The 16549-nt window shown below is 41.5% G+C and overlaps 1 protein-coding gene across 4 annotated transcripts in view; it reads right to left on the reverse strand.

Moving 5' to 3' along the window:
- NOL4 (nucleolar protein 4) overlaps positions 1-16549 on the reverse strand; it is a 291792-nt gene that overhangs the window by 116593 nt on the left and 158650 nt on the right. For all 4 annotated transcript variants that reach the window (XM_066578051.1, XM_066578050.1, XM_066578049.1 and 1 more), the window contains exons 3-5: positions 7749-7860; positions 6200-6312; positions 3953-4085 (exon numbers count right to left, since the gene is read on the reverse strand). In XM_066578051.1, coding sequence (XP_066434148.1) covers positions 3953-4085; positions 6200-6312; positions 7749-7860 — 358 coding nt within the window. The remainder of the gene's footprint in view (positions 1-3952; positions 4086-6199; positions 6313-7748; positions 7861-16549) is intronic.

Genomic DNA, 16549 nt, shown 5'->3' on the forward strand with positions numbered 1-16549 from the left:
AGTGATGGGAACGACACAGCAACGGATAGGGCAGGCGAGGGGCTACGTGTTGGGCTGCATCTCAAGTTCACAGGTCCCACTATTAAGCCACAATACCGGCAAGAGTGCCCCCCCCCCCCGCACTGTCAGCGTAAAGATCGTTCTCCTCTGCCATAGCTGTAACAGCTGTGGCAGAGAAGAACGATGTTTGCCCATTGAATTCAATGGAGCCAGCAATACAGCAGGTTCCACTGAAAGCAATGGGCTGCCGGCGATCGCGGGATGAATTGTCGGGAAGGGGTTAAATATATAAGCTGTTCCCTGCAATTCATCCAGAAATGTGTTACAATAAAAATATATACCGGCGTATAAGGCGACCGGGCGTATAAGATGACCCCTCAACTGTCTCCTTATACGCCGGCAATACAGTGGAGCAAAGAATAAAAATCATTACTTACTTCTTCTGACGTTCTGCGGTGCTCCTGCAGGCTGTCGCTCCCTCCTGGTCCACGGCAGAGCATTGCTTTCTGGACGCAGGGCTTGAAATCCCTGCCTCCAGAAACACAGCCAATCACAGCCATTCAATGACATCATTGTCATTGGCTGTGATTGGCTGAAGGCACGTGTGTTTCTGGAGGCGGGGATTTAAAGCCCTTCGTAGAGAAATCAATGCTCTGCCGGGAACCAGGAGGGAGCGACAGCCTGCAGCAGCACCGCAGAATGTCAGAAGAAGGGAGTAATGATTTTTATTCTTTGCTCCACTGTATTGCCGGCGTATAAGGTGACAGTTGGGGGGTCGTCTTATACGCCCCGTCGCCTTATACGCCGGTATATATTTTTATTGTAACACATTTCTGGATGAATTGCAGGGAAGGGCTTATATATTTAAGCCCTTCCCGACAATTCATCCCGCGCACGCCGGCAACCCATTGCTTTCAGTGGAACCTGCTGTATTGCTGGCTCCATTGAATTCAATGGGCAAACATCGTTCTTCTCTGCCACAGCTGTTACAGCTGTGGCAGAGAAGAATGATTTGTCTTCTATATGTTCTCAATGGGGTCGGCGCTGCTGCCGCCGGCCCCATTGAGCGCATATAGAGAAGAGAACAGAAATCGCAGATCGCACATAGGTGCGATCTGCGATTTCTATGGCCCTAAGATGGACCGTTGGGGTTCTTGAAACCTAAAATACTCCTAACACTCTCCCTATAGCAGCTCCACCAAGATACCACTTTCCCTGAACTAATGTCAGAATGCATCTGTGGCGAGCCGCGGGAGGGGCAGATTTTAATACTTGGGTGACACCTAATCTCGCCAGCCACTCACTGCAGGGGGGTGGTATAGGGCTTGAACGTTGCAGGGGGAAGTTGTAATGCCTTCCCTGTCTTTCTATTGGCCAGAAAGCGCGCAAATTTCTCAGGGAAGAAAATGAAAGTAACCCGAACATCGCGTGGTACTCGTTACGAGTAACGAGCATCTCGAACACCCTAATACTCGAACGAGTATCAAGCTCGGACGAGTATGCTCGCTCATCTCTAATAAAGGCCCTTCAAACAGAAAAAACAGGAAAACACTCAATGTAACAAAAAACAGAAATGTGTCAGTTGTCTTTCAGCAAAATCACATCAATAGTACTTCACAGCCATTAAAATTCACTAAGTATACTAAACCTCAAATAGGCAAAGTCAACCCTCTAGTTGTGATACAATGCGTGAAAATGTTTACAGACTGATTTCTACTAAGTTATGTAAAAAGGTATCTTGTTCAGAGCAAAATAAGTCAAACTTCAAGAGATTACTGTTACCATGACAGCGATCAATGTCTTCCCATCGACTTACTGTATGCTGCTTTTCATTTAAGGTCACACAGTTTCCCCTGATAATTCAAATAGATGCTTAGAAAACTAACACCGGCGATGCGGGTATGACTGTGTTCCCTTCAGAATTTAATCGCCGTTTTTATATTTAATGTAACCCTTTTTGACAAGTTTAGGTAAATGCATAGTTTTCGCAATATTTTTCAAGTTCTGCACTGAACTAGAGAAACACTTGTAGTATACATGCTGCAAAAGTACAGTACAACTCAATAACCTGTTCATACAAAACTGTCCCTAAAGGTGACCATAGACATTAGATGAATGTTGCCGAACCCGCCAATATCGGTGGGACTGGGCAGGCATCTAATCTGCATGGGGGGTGTCCTCACTCCCCCAATGATCTGGTACGTGGGAAACAAAGCGCCCTGCATTTGGATTTCAACATGACGAATCCTTTTATTCATATGGAAGATAAGCCCCTGAAAACACATACTTGCGTGGAATCTCTCCATGGGATAAAACATTAGTTAAATACATACTAGCAATTTAACACTGATGAATCATGTCCCAATATCGCCCTTGACATTCATGTGAAAGCCCCGCGGATGCGAGGCGATGAATCCCCCGTCGTGACTGTCACAGCTGTGGCAGGAGATCGCAAAGTTCTACCACTGCTTTCAATGGGGCGGGCACTGCTGCCACCGCCCCCACTGAAAACAATGGGGCTGTGATACAAGATCACGCAGCCAGATAGAACATGCTGCGATTTGTTTCTCGCATAGTATCACATTGCAGTGCCATGCAGGGAAACATCACTCATGTGTATGAACCCATTCAAAAGAATGGAGTTTATATTTGTGTGAGATTTGTGCATCTCGCAATGCAGAAATCTTGCGCGATTTTCTCGTCCGTGTGAAGCCTAACTTATTACCCCTTTTTCTTTACCGTCTGGTACCAACAATCACTCCAAGGTTAAAGTCACTTACATTACACTTCTTGTCCTTTCTAGTGATTGAACTGAACCTCTTGAACATGTGTCAAAAAAAATTAAGCACCTAAAAGGTGCTTTTTACTGCAAAACCCGGCATACAATTACATCTCAGGCAGTAGTTGACCTTTTTTTCCACTTGTGTAGAGCCTGTTGGCCACTAGACATGCCTCTACGATGTAATCAAAGAGATCTTGTCCAGTTACCAGAGTTTGAGAGGCGGTGTGTTATTGGAATGTGAGAAGCTGGATAGTCCTATTGATGAATTACAGCCACCTGGGCTATTCTGACCAGACTGTTAGGATATATTGGAACCAGTCGATGTGTCAGGGCACACATATAAGGCTAGAATTTGTATGCCTCCATGCCCGCCCGCATCACATCTTACATCCAGGCTAGAGGGGATACAACAGGGTACTAGAGCCTCCATGCCCGCCCGCATCACATCTTACATCCAAGCAAGAGGAGATACAACAGGGTACTAGAGCCTCCATGCCCGCCCGCATCACATCTTCCATCCAAGCTAGAGGAGATACAACAGGGTACTAGCGCTGCGGAATAAGTTGGCGCTATACAAATAAAGATTATTATAGAGCCTCCCTTCAAGGGTTCAGTTTCCCAAAATACATTATCCTTTTGCTCTGATATTGTAATCACTTAATTATATCAATTTTACAATCACACATAGAAAGTTTAATTCGATTCCGACCCCAAACGCAGCTACCTCAGATAGCCGAAAGTCAAACTGGTGTGTGGCAGGGTGGATCCACATCCATTTTCGTGACACGTATATTATGAGTTAATGTTGTTACAACATAATAGCACCCTAATACATTACCCCATTCACAAAGTCCTAATGAAAAGATACTATATAGTTTAGTATGCTCTTCTTACAAAATTAATCCAGGAACATTTTTCTCAACATCACTATAGAAGGGTCACATGTTATTAATCTGGTAATAATCACTAAAAGCTGATGAAACATGCATAAGAGTTCCAAAGTTTACTTCCAACCCAACCTCCTTGTACACATTATAAATGATTGTAACCAACATTATCTCGCTTGGGAACAACCATCAATGTAACAGAAGTAATTGGTTCTTGCTACCACATACAAAACAGAAGTAAATGGACGTCAAGTTTAAGAATGAACAAATATAAAATACTTGCCATCTTGTTGACTATGAAGATTCTGGGGACTCTGCATCCTTTCTTCAAGGTTAGAACTGAGGTCAGAGTTCACAGCAGACATCCTGGTGGAGTCGCTCATATCAAATTCATCGCTTTCTATAGAGCTTTCATCCTGCAGACAGACACAGAGTTCACATCGTAAGACACGGTGTCATCCGATGAGAGTACTGCGGTATGAAAACCGTAACTCCTATAAACTATGCTGCACATTCCTAGTTACAGAGCAGACTGGAAATAAGAACAAAGGACTGTGCTGCAGGAACTCAATAGATAAGCACATTGTGGTCCGCTACAGTTAAGCAGTTTGAAGAGCAAGATCATGTACTATATACAATACACACAATGTATCCAGATAACTGGATGTGGATGTAAAATCAGAGATAAAACATATAGTATGATACTTTGTATATGTGTATAGTTTCCTCTCTTCATCAATACATACAATACAATACATACAAAATTACTTCTGGAGTAATATCCATAAAAGGTCATGCGAAAGGCTTGTGTTTTCTCATAATAAGTTATGCATACAGTATATACATGTAGGTCTACGGTTTAGAAATGTGACTCACTGAAGGAACCATACAATCCAAAGACATAGTTTTATTAGAACGACTATTATTCCCTCCTTTAGCATCCTCCCATGTGTAATGCATCACTAAGCGCCAACAGTTCTAACGCTCTATGTGAGTAATACCATTCACAATGCCGTGGAGTTGGTGTGTGGGCACTCCTTGTCACTCATGTTTTCCTAACTACTGCAAGCAATTCCTACTAACTTGGTAAGCTGAATACTAGATTACAATGTTAATACTTGACCGGTATACAGATCTAGTGTATCACTATTCTACTAGGTTTAAGAATTTAATGAAGTTGATCCGATTTTGGTTACTTTACTTGAAAATGATGCTACGAATAAGAAAGGTACAGCACATTATTGTTACAGATAGGCTGATATCAAATTAATACAGCCATACATTTCTGTTAATATCAGAAGCTCTACTAAAAAGTTAGGACAATAAGTTGTATAGCTGTAATTAAAGTTATTAAAACCCACATTGCGAATTAGCTTTATTTGCAAAAATTACAAACTTTCAACTTTTTGTAAAAAAAACAAACAAAACAAAAACGAATTAAAAAATCATAAGACAACTAATAAATCAAGTAGTTTCTCCAAATTCACCACAAAATGCCAGTTTTAATAACTACTACAGATTCATAATTATTCAACCCCATTATGACAAACGTCTGGAGTACATAGTTGAGCACCTTTTGCTGTTCTGACCTGCTGCAAACATGACGCATAGCCAGACACCAGCTTCTGACAGCATTCCTGAGGAATCTTAGCCCAATCTTCATGGGCAATGGCCTCATGTTCACTAATATTCTTGGGTTTGCATGCTGCAACCACCTTTTTCAAATCTCACCTAAGAGCTTCTATGGTGTTCAAGTCTGGTGACTGAGATGGCGACTCCAGAATCTTCCAGGACTTATGAAATTAACTCTTAATGGACATTGTCCTATTGAAAGATCAAATGATGTCTAAGCTTCAGTTTCCTTACAGAAGGCATGATATTTTCTTCTAGGATTTCCAGATACTTGATTGAATCCATCTTTGACTCCACATGCTGCAGGTTTCCAGTGCCAGAGGAAACAAAGCAGCACTAGAGTATCACCGAGCCACCACCATGATCCATAGGCCCGAAAAGTTACAATTTAGTTTAATCAATCCACAAAACAAGATCTCAAACTTCTGTGGCTTATCTCTTCTTTCAACTATTTGGACCAGTCTCTTGACTTAGCCATATTCCTAACATGCAAGCAAATGTCACAGTCAACAAAACCCATCCAGGAATTTGATGCATTTTATCTCAAGCACACTTGATGCAAATTTGTACTCTTATGAGGGATTCTATTCAAGGGGGCAAAGAACCGCAGTAATCATTCAAAGTGGCATTTTGTGTTGAATTTGGAAAAAAACATCTGTTGTATTATTTGTGTTGAGCTTTTTAAAATGTTCTTGTTTGATTGATTCTTGCAGACTGCTGAAAGTTTGTAAAGTTTGCAAAGAAACCCAATTTGCAATAGGGGTTGAATAATTTTAATTGCAAATGTAAATAGCCTGAATGGATAGAAAGATACATGTAGAGAGATAGACGGGAGTTTAGGAGTCAGGGTTATTTGAATACCACTTAAACCTTTGCTGTGATCCACAGCGTTAGTTACCTCTTCTTGTTGCGAATTTAGGAGCTGCAGTTTCATGTGCTTCATATAAGCCATTGTAATTGGCATATTATAGTCGATCATGCTGGTTACCAGTGTGGGTGGTTTGCCATTATCTGTCAGAAAACAAAGGGTCGTTAATTCATGTACTTAAGGTTTTTCACTCATATTTATTTACGTTGAATTGTATTTTGTTTTGTCATCACTTTTTGTTATTAGTCTGTGATACAAAAAAAAAAAAAACAGTAGCTGTCAAGAAAAAGCTAGTCACATGATTTGCTTGGGACTTGTGAGGAATTTTATTAGCCCATGTGCTACTTCTTGTTATTTTCTGTATGCATTGAACGTTACTCGTGTATATGACTCTTACTCTGTTCAATGTATTTCTGTTATGGCTGCCAGCAGTTCCTATCATCACCTCCCCTTCCTAGTGGTTGCAGCCGTTGGCATCCTCAGGGTCTTCTCTACAGAAGATATCATACTGTTCTCCAGATCATAGAGCTTGTCTATGTGTTCAGCTCACCTCTTAAAGGGTCAAGTGCATGCACCCAGTTTTCCTGTTTTCAGCCTATCCAGGCGCTTTCCGGGTTACTTAAGGCTCCCCCACTGTAGGGTGCCTGAACAAAAGGGTCCTATAGTTCAAAGTAAAGGTGTTCCGTATTTCTGCTTGCTACTCAATTTTAAAGCTACCCTCATGAATAGCCCAAAGCCAAATCAGTCAGTGACACAGGGTCCATACAAACTGCATTATAACTTCTATAGATTGCAAATGTTGGACAATAGTAGCATATGCTATGCCGAAAAATATAGACTCAGCCTAGAATAATCTGAATGCATTATCGACTCCTCACTGCTTAACGGTCTGTGCTAAAGATTTATAAAAGAAATGTGTCACTTCTATTAGTTTTACTAATTAGAACCAGATAGTGAAACATTTTCCATTTTTCTAATTTGTTTTTATTCTTCGATTATAGATTTTTTCATTCTATTGTCAGTAGAAGACTATGGGGTGGCCATCTTGCCTTTGCTGCAGAGATATGATTTACAGCACCATTTAGAAATGTTTTCCAGCAACTCATGGGTGGTTTATACAGTTGACAGGAACCCATTAACTTCTAGAGGAGACTGTTCTAGACATTTCAGCCATCAGTGCAGAGGTCATTAAAAAGGGGAGAGAAAGTAGATAAACTGTGATCATCACCTAATGTGAATACTGGATCCTGTGTTATCTATATACAACTATTCACCTCTCATTGCATTCTTGTCTGTGCAGGATTTTTTTTAATATGGATCCTAACATTGTAAATAAAAAAACACCAACAGTTAACAAAAAGTGTAACATAAAAACTTGATTAACACAATAGGTCATTTATTGATGACACATTCTCTTCAAGAATGCTCTTTGGTCCTTTAACCCCTCCTCCCACCATGTCTGCTCCTATATAGTGTATTAGGAGGTACATGTGTATATAATGACAGTCAGTAAAACAGTAACTTAACAAGAGTACATAATATACATTGGATCGTTGTCATCTAAGGGACTATTCCGTACCTTTGTGTTCCCCGCCATCTGGATTTAAGTGCATTCTTTTCTGACACTCTGAGCAGCTCATTAGAAATCTTGTCACTGCTTCTCTGGGAAGGAAGGCATATGTCTCTGAAATCTAAAACAAATAAAGCAGCCACCATGTAAGATCAAGCACTATATTAAGTGGAAAAGACAAAATCTGTTTCAATAGAAAACAAGAAACAACATTGACTAGAATGTATTATACATAAAAGAAACATTTTCCAGGGAAATCCAAGTGTAAAATTCTAGTACTAGCCAAGACAAAGACACACACATATATACTCCATGGCCAAAAGTCTGTGGACGCCACTTCTTATTGACGCGTTGACCAGAGCTGTAACTTGAAGCTCCTGGGCCCCAATGCAAAATCTGTAACAGGGCCCCCAACTATAATGCTTTATTCCTAGTACTGGGCTCCCTATATGGAGAAGAGATACCTTATGGGCCCCTAAGGCTCCTGGACCCGGGTGCAACCGCATCCCCTATAGTTATGCCAGTGGCGTTAACCATATGACGTTGGTGGGTTCATACTAAGTGATGTTTAAATATGCATGCAGCCAAAATATTAGTCTGTCCAATGTCTGATTTGTTACAGCAGCCAAGTGGTGCTATTGTGAATTAAAATGACTATAAGCAACAATTGCTTAGTTAAAGCAACCCTTCAGTCCTGGACAAACAAAGATGGCCGTACAGCTTTCCTGACTACCTGATGCACTGAGGCCAGTACTACTCCTCTGGACAGCACTGGGTAATCAAAGTAGATGTAGAGACTCAGGGCCCTTTTACACGGAACAATTATCATTGAAAGACATTGTTGAATCATGTAAATTTAGGCGCTGATCATTCAGTTTAAACACAGCAAATGATTGAATGACAAATGAGAATTAGTTTGCTTCTCCTATGCAGGCATAAAAATCATCGTTCGCTCATTGGCACTTGTATGTAACAGTGATGGTTTAGTAGTTCACATTCAATGTACAGTGAATGACTAAACAAGTGAACAAACAAAATCTACAAGATTTCTCTGCCTGTATAAACTGAGCGAAGGAGCAAATTCTGTCATCGTACACTGGTACAAACGATTTATCGCTATAAAAAGGAGCCTAAGACTACTGACCCATCCTAATGTACTTTGTGCATCAGGTAGTCAGAGCAGCTGGTGCAGCCATCTTTGTTTGTCCAGGCCCGGATGGTCACTTTAAGATCAGTCAGTTGCAGAAGCTCACAGAACTTGGAAGACAAGTGCAGAACCAACAAACCAACATCAACACAACTTCCTCAATAAAAGACTTGATCTGGTTACCTTGGCTTATAGGCAACAAACTGGCCTGAATTCATCCATTTACAGTGCTAGCGATCAGCTGGAGTGGTATTATTCAGTCTGGAGCATGCAAGTGCTGGGTCATTCTCCACCATCTAGTAATGTAATCTAGGTTTGGAGGGTGCAAGGAGAAGAGTCCCAGCAGTTTAATTTTGTAAAGGAGAAATATTAGTATGGGGCGGTTTTGTAACGTTTGAGCCATCTTAGCTCCAAGTTAAAAGAAATGTCAATGTTGCATCATGTAATCACATTATTTGGACGGTGTGCTTCCAATATTATATACTTTGGTGTGGATAAGTTCAGTTGGTCTCAGTCCAACTGTACTCAACCAGTCAAACATCAGTGGGATGAGCTGGGGCACTAATTAGAATCTATAACCTATTGGCCATCATCACTGCTTGACCTCAGTAAAGCTCTTGTGAATGAATGGATGTGACTTCTAGCTGCCATAGTGCCAAATATATCGGAATGCACTCTTACAAAAGTGGTGTCTCTTGTAGCAGCAACGAGGAGGCAAAATTAAAATAGTTTCTCTCTTTTGAAGCCTTCATTCCTTTTGCAAAAGTCAAAATGTATAATCTATAGCTAAAGTTACTGTGAATCCAGACTTCAGAACAGCTAATACATATTTCTGAAATTGTAAATCCAATGAGTTCAAGGTGATCTGATTGCCAGATACTGACCTGTAGTGTTCCTGTGTGATTTACTGTGTGCTGCCACTATCCTGAATGCTTTAATTAAGACCAGTGCTTGAAATGACATTGGCTAAGGTGAAAATAAAAACTTATGTTATGAATGTGGATAGAATGTTCTAACATTGAAAGCTTGAGACTTTAAGTGACTTTCAGTAGAGCCAAGATTTGAATCAGGAAAAACATTCATGATCTATATGGTACTACAATACTCATGGGCAATGACATAAAATAAAGCTGTCAGATTGGACCGCGGTGATGTCATGGTGTCAGCCCCAGCCCACATGATCCACATGCTGGTGCATGCTCTGTGTCATTTTAGCATTGGACACCAATATGAGCACTTTTTTGCTGCTGTGTGGATGGATTGGTTGGCTAAGAGGGTGTGTCTTAACTGGCCAATCAGCATGTGTCTGTACACATTTATTCCACCTCTTCCTCGTTGAGTACGCCAGTTATACTTCTCGTTTGAAGGTGGGTTCGGTCAAGTCAGTGGCTCCTGCCCTGTTCCATTGTTAGATAAGTCTGTTTAGTGTTAAGGATATTTGGGGTGTTTTTAACACTCCGATGAGGTGTTTTGTGTCCAGCTCAGATGTAACAAAAGCTTAAAGTAAACTTCCACTTTTTCAATTCATATAGTTGTTTAATATAATATATTATATTTAAAAAGTATTTATCTCACACATCTCCCACTGCCCCAGCGCCTCTACTCCTATCCTCCTGCTGATCTTGGTTCATGTTAGCTGCAGGTGTAAAGTGTTTATATTTCCATGTGAACACTGCAACAAATCTCCTGCCACAAAACAGATCACCAGTGACGTCCTGCATACAGTGCAGGGACCATCTACTAAAAGCCTGTGTGACCTGTATATGTTTCATCACCGGGTCTAGAACACAGTGACATCACAGGCTATGTGATGTGCCACTGGAGCACTGAACAGGCGCTGCTTATGGCTAGTGAGCCAACTTTAAAACTCAGTTGGGAGTATTAAAAAAAACTTGGTAACCCCCTTCAACTTCCTCTATAGACAGAAAGGTACACTATCATCTAATTCTGATTTCAGCAACCACTGGAGGGTACTTAGGAAAGTAGTGCATATTGTTTTATTATTGGGATCAATTTAGAAAAAGGGATACAGTAAGCTCCTATATTCAACCAAGTAGTGGCAGGAGGCAGCCGAGGTTTTGTCATTTAAATCTATACCTAAGCAGGAGATTTTCACATGTTACATTCAGAGAGCAAATATGCCCTCTGATTAAATTGGAAGGGAAGGCTCTTAACCTAGACAGAGTTCCATGCTACCCCTTCCCTTGGACGGGGACAAACAGGAGAATGCCACGTTTTTCTCTGCCATTTGCTTGTCCCTTGCTCTTCTTTTCCCTCTGCTCTGCACAAAGACAAGGCTGCTGTAAATTCAGTATTCCCGACCCAACTTCAAACAGCTGTAGCTCTGGTTCTCTCAGTGCTAGTGACATGGCAGGAATGTTGGCTTTAAAATGATACCAAAACCATGTCAGTAGCACTGATAGAACTGGAGCTACAGCTTGTTCATCCAACATTGTAATGTCCTTTTCCTGTATGTATAAGCTCCGTTCTTGGAAAACTGTAGGGGGGTTAAAATATGATGCTATTAACAGCCATATGATTTCAGAGTAATAGAAAAATCGAAGTTTTCAGGAAACTGTGTCCAAACTTGTAAATAGCCAGAAAATCAACCTAAAACATGAAAAGTATTTCTATGTAAGAAGAATGGAATCAAGAATGGAGTCGGCAGCAGCTACCAAGAATAGTGAGCCACATATAAAGCACCAGAAAAACTCATTGACATGGGGTCCTTCAGTAAAAATTCAATTAAAAAAAAAAGCCCAGATGCGGCTTTGAGTTTGTGGCCACGTTAGATGTGCATAACATTTCCTGGGTATCATATCGAGCAATATTATGTCTAGGACAATGTTTTTTAAAATGATTATGTTGAAAACTATTGTATGTGCCTTTAAATGGAACCACAAAACAAAGCCGTTTAGCAAAAAGCTTTGATTGCATATGCCACTCTTAACCTTGAATGAGAGGAAAACTAAACAAGCTGTTGGAATGAAATACTAAGTGATTTTTGTCAACATTCTGGATGTCAGTACATTAGATTATGGTTGCATGTCATTCATGTAGACCAGCATACCAGACGGCTTTTGTCTAATCAGCATTAGTGCGGCACTGTCTCTTACCTTGACCTGCCTATTTTCTGTTCAATCAAAGCATTTTAGAAAGTTTTCTATATTTCTATAAACTTTGTTAACTTCCAACTGCACTCAGATGCATGCGTCAATGATTTTTTTTTCATGTGCTTTATATAGAGTTAAGTGATAATCCATGTATTCACAAAAGAATCCTCAGTATGTTTGGGTTAAGGGTCACATAGTTGTTAAAAACATGTACTTCACATACAGATGTGAAAAGTACAGTAATAATCCATGAGCATGAGTTTTCAGGAGGATAGCCATGATATAATACAGCACAAAGTGTATTATTTTAATGCTGGCGGTTGGGGTAATTCTTATAAACTGTGGCCCGAACAGTCGGTAGGTATTTGTAGAATCCATCAGCTATCACAATGTAGCTACAAGACCTTCCTCTCTGCCATCTTTATTCTAAGTAGAAGAATTAAGGAACAAAGCTACCACAAATGTCAAAATCGTCTCGATCCCCGTCCGGATTGAGTTCCGAGACTCTCCCTCCCTAACGTCATGGCTGGGGAGCAGAGCGATACCATGACAGACCCCAGGGGATTGAGTACAGAAATTCACAGAAATCCTATGATCAATTTTGGTCTTTGGACCTAGGGCACATTCCTTTCCCTAACCCCTTGAACTGTCCCTCTTCTAGCTTTCTTCTTTTTCACTCTTTTGTTTACTAACCCAAATCTTACAAATATAAGGACATATAGAACTGGACTAAATGGGACAAGAGAGAAGGAGGTAGTGCTTAATGAGTCTTCTATGGGGGGCTCCCATGGCCAGATGACCATGGGGAGACCCACTAGTGAAGGAATCATTGGGTGAGACATAGGAAAGGTTGAAATGTTTATTCATGTTATATATAAGCAAATGAAGGGACGGAAGAAGACATCAAACATATTAATGTCAATACGGAAGTGGAAAATGTCTCTATTTATAAAAAAGGTTCAACAGCTAATGTCCCATTTTCAAAAGTTGAAAGTAATTTACATATGAAAGTTCAATAAATTCTTATTTAAGATAAAATGTCTCGATCCCATTCTACAGAAGACTTAGTAATTCGCATGACAGAAAATTCCATGTTTTTGAAATTTAAATAGAAATCGTAACATTTATGTATACACTGATGTGCCAAAAGTCATGGGACAGCCGTATGTAAATTGATACCAGTATATAAATTGATAATGAAGTAGCCCACACCTGTATAAATTATGAGTGAGGTTGAACACTAGCCAGCTGCTCACGGCAAAGTGAAGTGAATTATTGGAGTTTGAACGAGACTGATAATGGTTGTCAGATGGATGGGACATTCAATTTCCAAAGTTGGGTGGCATTTCACATTCCTCAATCCATAGTGTCATGTGTGTACTAGCAAAACATCACTGAAGGTATTACCACCCACAATGGACAGTACAGTGGCTGCCCATAGGTGCTTAATAATCGCGACAGACAGCATCTAGCTAGAATTGTACATGGGAATAGACAAGTGACTCTAGCAGAAATTAGATACACATTCAATGCAGGAGACCTCACATACATATCCTGCAGGTCAGTGCAATGTTCTTTAGCTTCCCTGAGATATGGGAGCAGAAGATCCACCAGAGTGCCTATGTTAACACCACAACATTATTGATGATCTGGCCTCAGGATAAATTATGAATAGTTGATCGTGGGGGTTCACCCCTCAGGTTCCCTGTTGATCAACTGATTGAAGAGGCCAAAGTGCTTTGGTGAGCGCCATGGCAGCTTCTTAGGCCTCTGATGGCATGATCATTGGTCACATGACTTGAGAGAAGCTCAGTCCCATTCAAGTGAATGGGATTGAGCTTCCATATCAGGCCCAGAGGCTATAAATGTTGAGTGCTGTGCCTGGTATGGACTTAAGTGACAACGGCCCTCACCTGAGTGCCACTGTCACTTCAGTCAGCTGATCAGTGTTTACATCTGACCATGAACCTGTGTGTACTCAGAATGCCATATTATTTATAGCAGTCGCTCTGAGTACTATGGGCTTGTTCACTTCAATGAGCAGTCAGGACAGGCAAACTGTAAATGACTAGCTGCAGAGGGAGAGAAACAAGGCTGCTATACAGAGATTGTGACCTACTGTAGATGCTCGAACAGGAATGCACAGAACTACTGTAGTTTGTCTCTAGTAGCAATGGAGGGAAAATTGAGGGTTGGGTTGGATTTGCCAAGGGGAATATACATCAAAAACTGTATGTTTTTGGAAATTCGTAGTTTCGGCTAAAATTATTAAATTCAAAGATGGAACACACTGAGCCCCCACAGTGAACTTGGGAATACCATTTTAAACATAAAGCATCACATAAAATAGTACATTAGAAATTATGTGATTGAGCAGAACATGTTATAACCCTTTCCAGTCCAATTTGTATCCTGGTTTTCCTAGGGCAGTGGTGGCGAACCTGCGGCACGCAGAACCCTCCCTACTGGCACGCACCGCCATCGGCCGCTCACCACTTGTGAATGCCAGCAGGGGCCACGGCTCCCCTGCTGGCATTCACTCAGCTGCGCTGCTAGCAGCGCTGATCCTGGCAAACACTGTGACATTATTGTGCAGCCAAGATCTTCCTCCCCCAACATCTCCTTGGTACTGGTGTATTATGTTGCCACCGTAAGTAAGGGGTGGCGACATAATACACCTGTCACCCAACTGATTCATGCCCCCATCTTCTGATTGGCTGAGGGCGGAGGACTGCGTCGAGGCTGAGAGCGGTGGGCCCGAGGCTGAGAGCGGCAGCAAAGGTACCGCAGTGCCAGCCCAGCGGTATACTGGAGGCCGCTGTGGAGTGTCACTATTATACTGGGGGCTGCTGTGGGATGTCACTATTACACTGGGGGCAGCTGTGTGATGTCACTATTACCATTGGGGGCCGCTGCGGGATGTCACTATTACCATTGGGGGCTGCTGCGGGATGTCACTATTACCATTGGGGGCCGCTGCGGGATGTCGCTATTACACTGGGGGCCACTGTGGGGTGTCGCTATTACAATGGGGACCGCTGTGGGGTGTCGCTATTACAATGGGGGCCGCTGTGGGGTGTCGCTATTACAATGGGGGCCGCTGTGGGGTGTCGCTATTACACTTGGGGCTGCTGTGGGCTGTCGCTATTATACTGGGGGTCCACTGTGTGGTGTCACTATTACACTGCGGGCCGCTGTAGGATGGCAGGGCTGTTTCAAAATAGACTGGGTGCAGATTTTGACTGCTTTTTGGATGCGGAAATGCTGCAGAATGTTCCACAGAAAGTTCCGACGAGGACATTCTGCAGTATTTCTGCATCCAAAAAGCAGTCAACATCTGCACCCAGTTTATTCAGAAGCGGCCCTGTCCTTTTTAGAACATTGGGGGTAAAATCATACGTCATGATAAGCCCCGCCCCCTGACATGTTGGCACTTTGCGATAAATAAGTGGGTTTTGCAGTTTGGGCACTCAATCTCTAAAAAGTTCGCCATCACTGTCCTAGGGGGTTATAAAACGGTGCTATCTGCTGGCTAAAGCCAGTACTGCATGAGGTTACCTGTTGGATAGGCTCTGACAGCAGAGAGGCTGGCAATATATAGTAAGAGAACCACGACGGAGGTCTTCCAACATCGGAGCTGTACAGCCTTAAATCATAATGTCTTCAGAGGTCAGACAGTGGTTTGGAAAGGGTTAATCACGATGCCATGTCCACATTGATGTGAGTGTGCAGAGAAGAAAATGGACCTATATTATGACCAAGAATCTGACTAATGAAGTCTGTCTGCCAGCTGATAGAAAGAAAATAGTCTTTGTAAAAATGGCCATATTCGTACGGATGGCATGCATCATTCAATCCAGTAAGACCTACTAAACACTTCATATATAACATACAGGAGGAGACAGTTATGCCCAATATTTTGGGACTTGTATAAACCCTATGAAGTTTGGTTTTAGAGGCGAGGAAACTTCAGCCTATACTGAGTTTTAAATGTCATCTTTTGATATACTTTGCTTTTTAAAGTTTGATGTTGACCGCATGAGTAAGGGGCTCTTTAATGTATATTTTAAAAAGTAATATAGTATATTTTCATTGCTCTGATCATTCTGAATAAGTTTTGAAATAAATTGACATCATTGAAGTGTTCAATAAGGCAAAGGGCATGAGCCCCTAAAGGTGAGGCCACACACAAACCAAGCTGAAAATTTGATTTTATACCAAATTTCATGGTTTTCAAGTTGATTGGTAACGGCCACACGGTTTCTTAGGTAAAAATCGCTCTACACCTTCAGAACCGCAGAGACTTTGCTTTGCAATGAAACTCCATGTCAGCGCAATTTTTGGCCATGCTGCGCTTGTAACGTGTGATCTCACCTTTTACAAGAAATGCCACGAATGACACCTCTGGAATCCTCACGTATTGAGTGAATGGCAGTTCATATATTTTGAGGTGACTGGTCCAACACTGGATAGAGGTACATTAATACCATTTGAGGGGGCCTATGTTGAAGTTTCACCTGCAGTATAGTTTATTCTTCATTGAATTTTTG

The sequence above is a fragment of the Eleutherodactylus coqui genome, chromosome 9 (genome assembly GCF_035609145.1).
Source record: "Eleutherodactylus coqui strain aEleCoq1 chromosome 9, aEleCoq1.hap1, whole genome shotgun sequence".
NCBI lineage: Eukaryota > Metazoa > Chordata > Amphibia > Anura > Eleutherodactylidae > Eleutherodactylus > Eleutherodactylus coqui.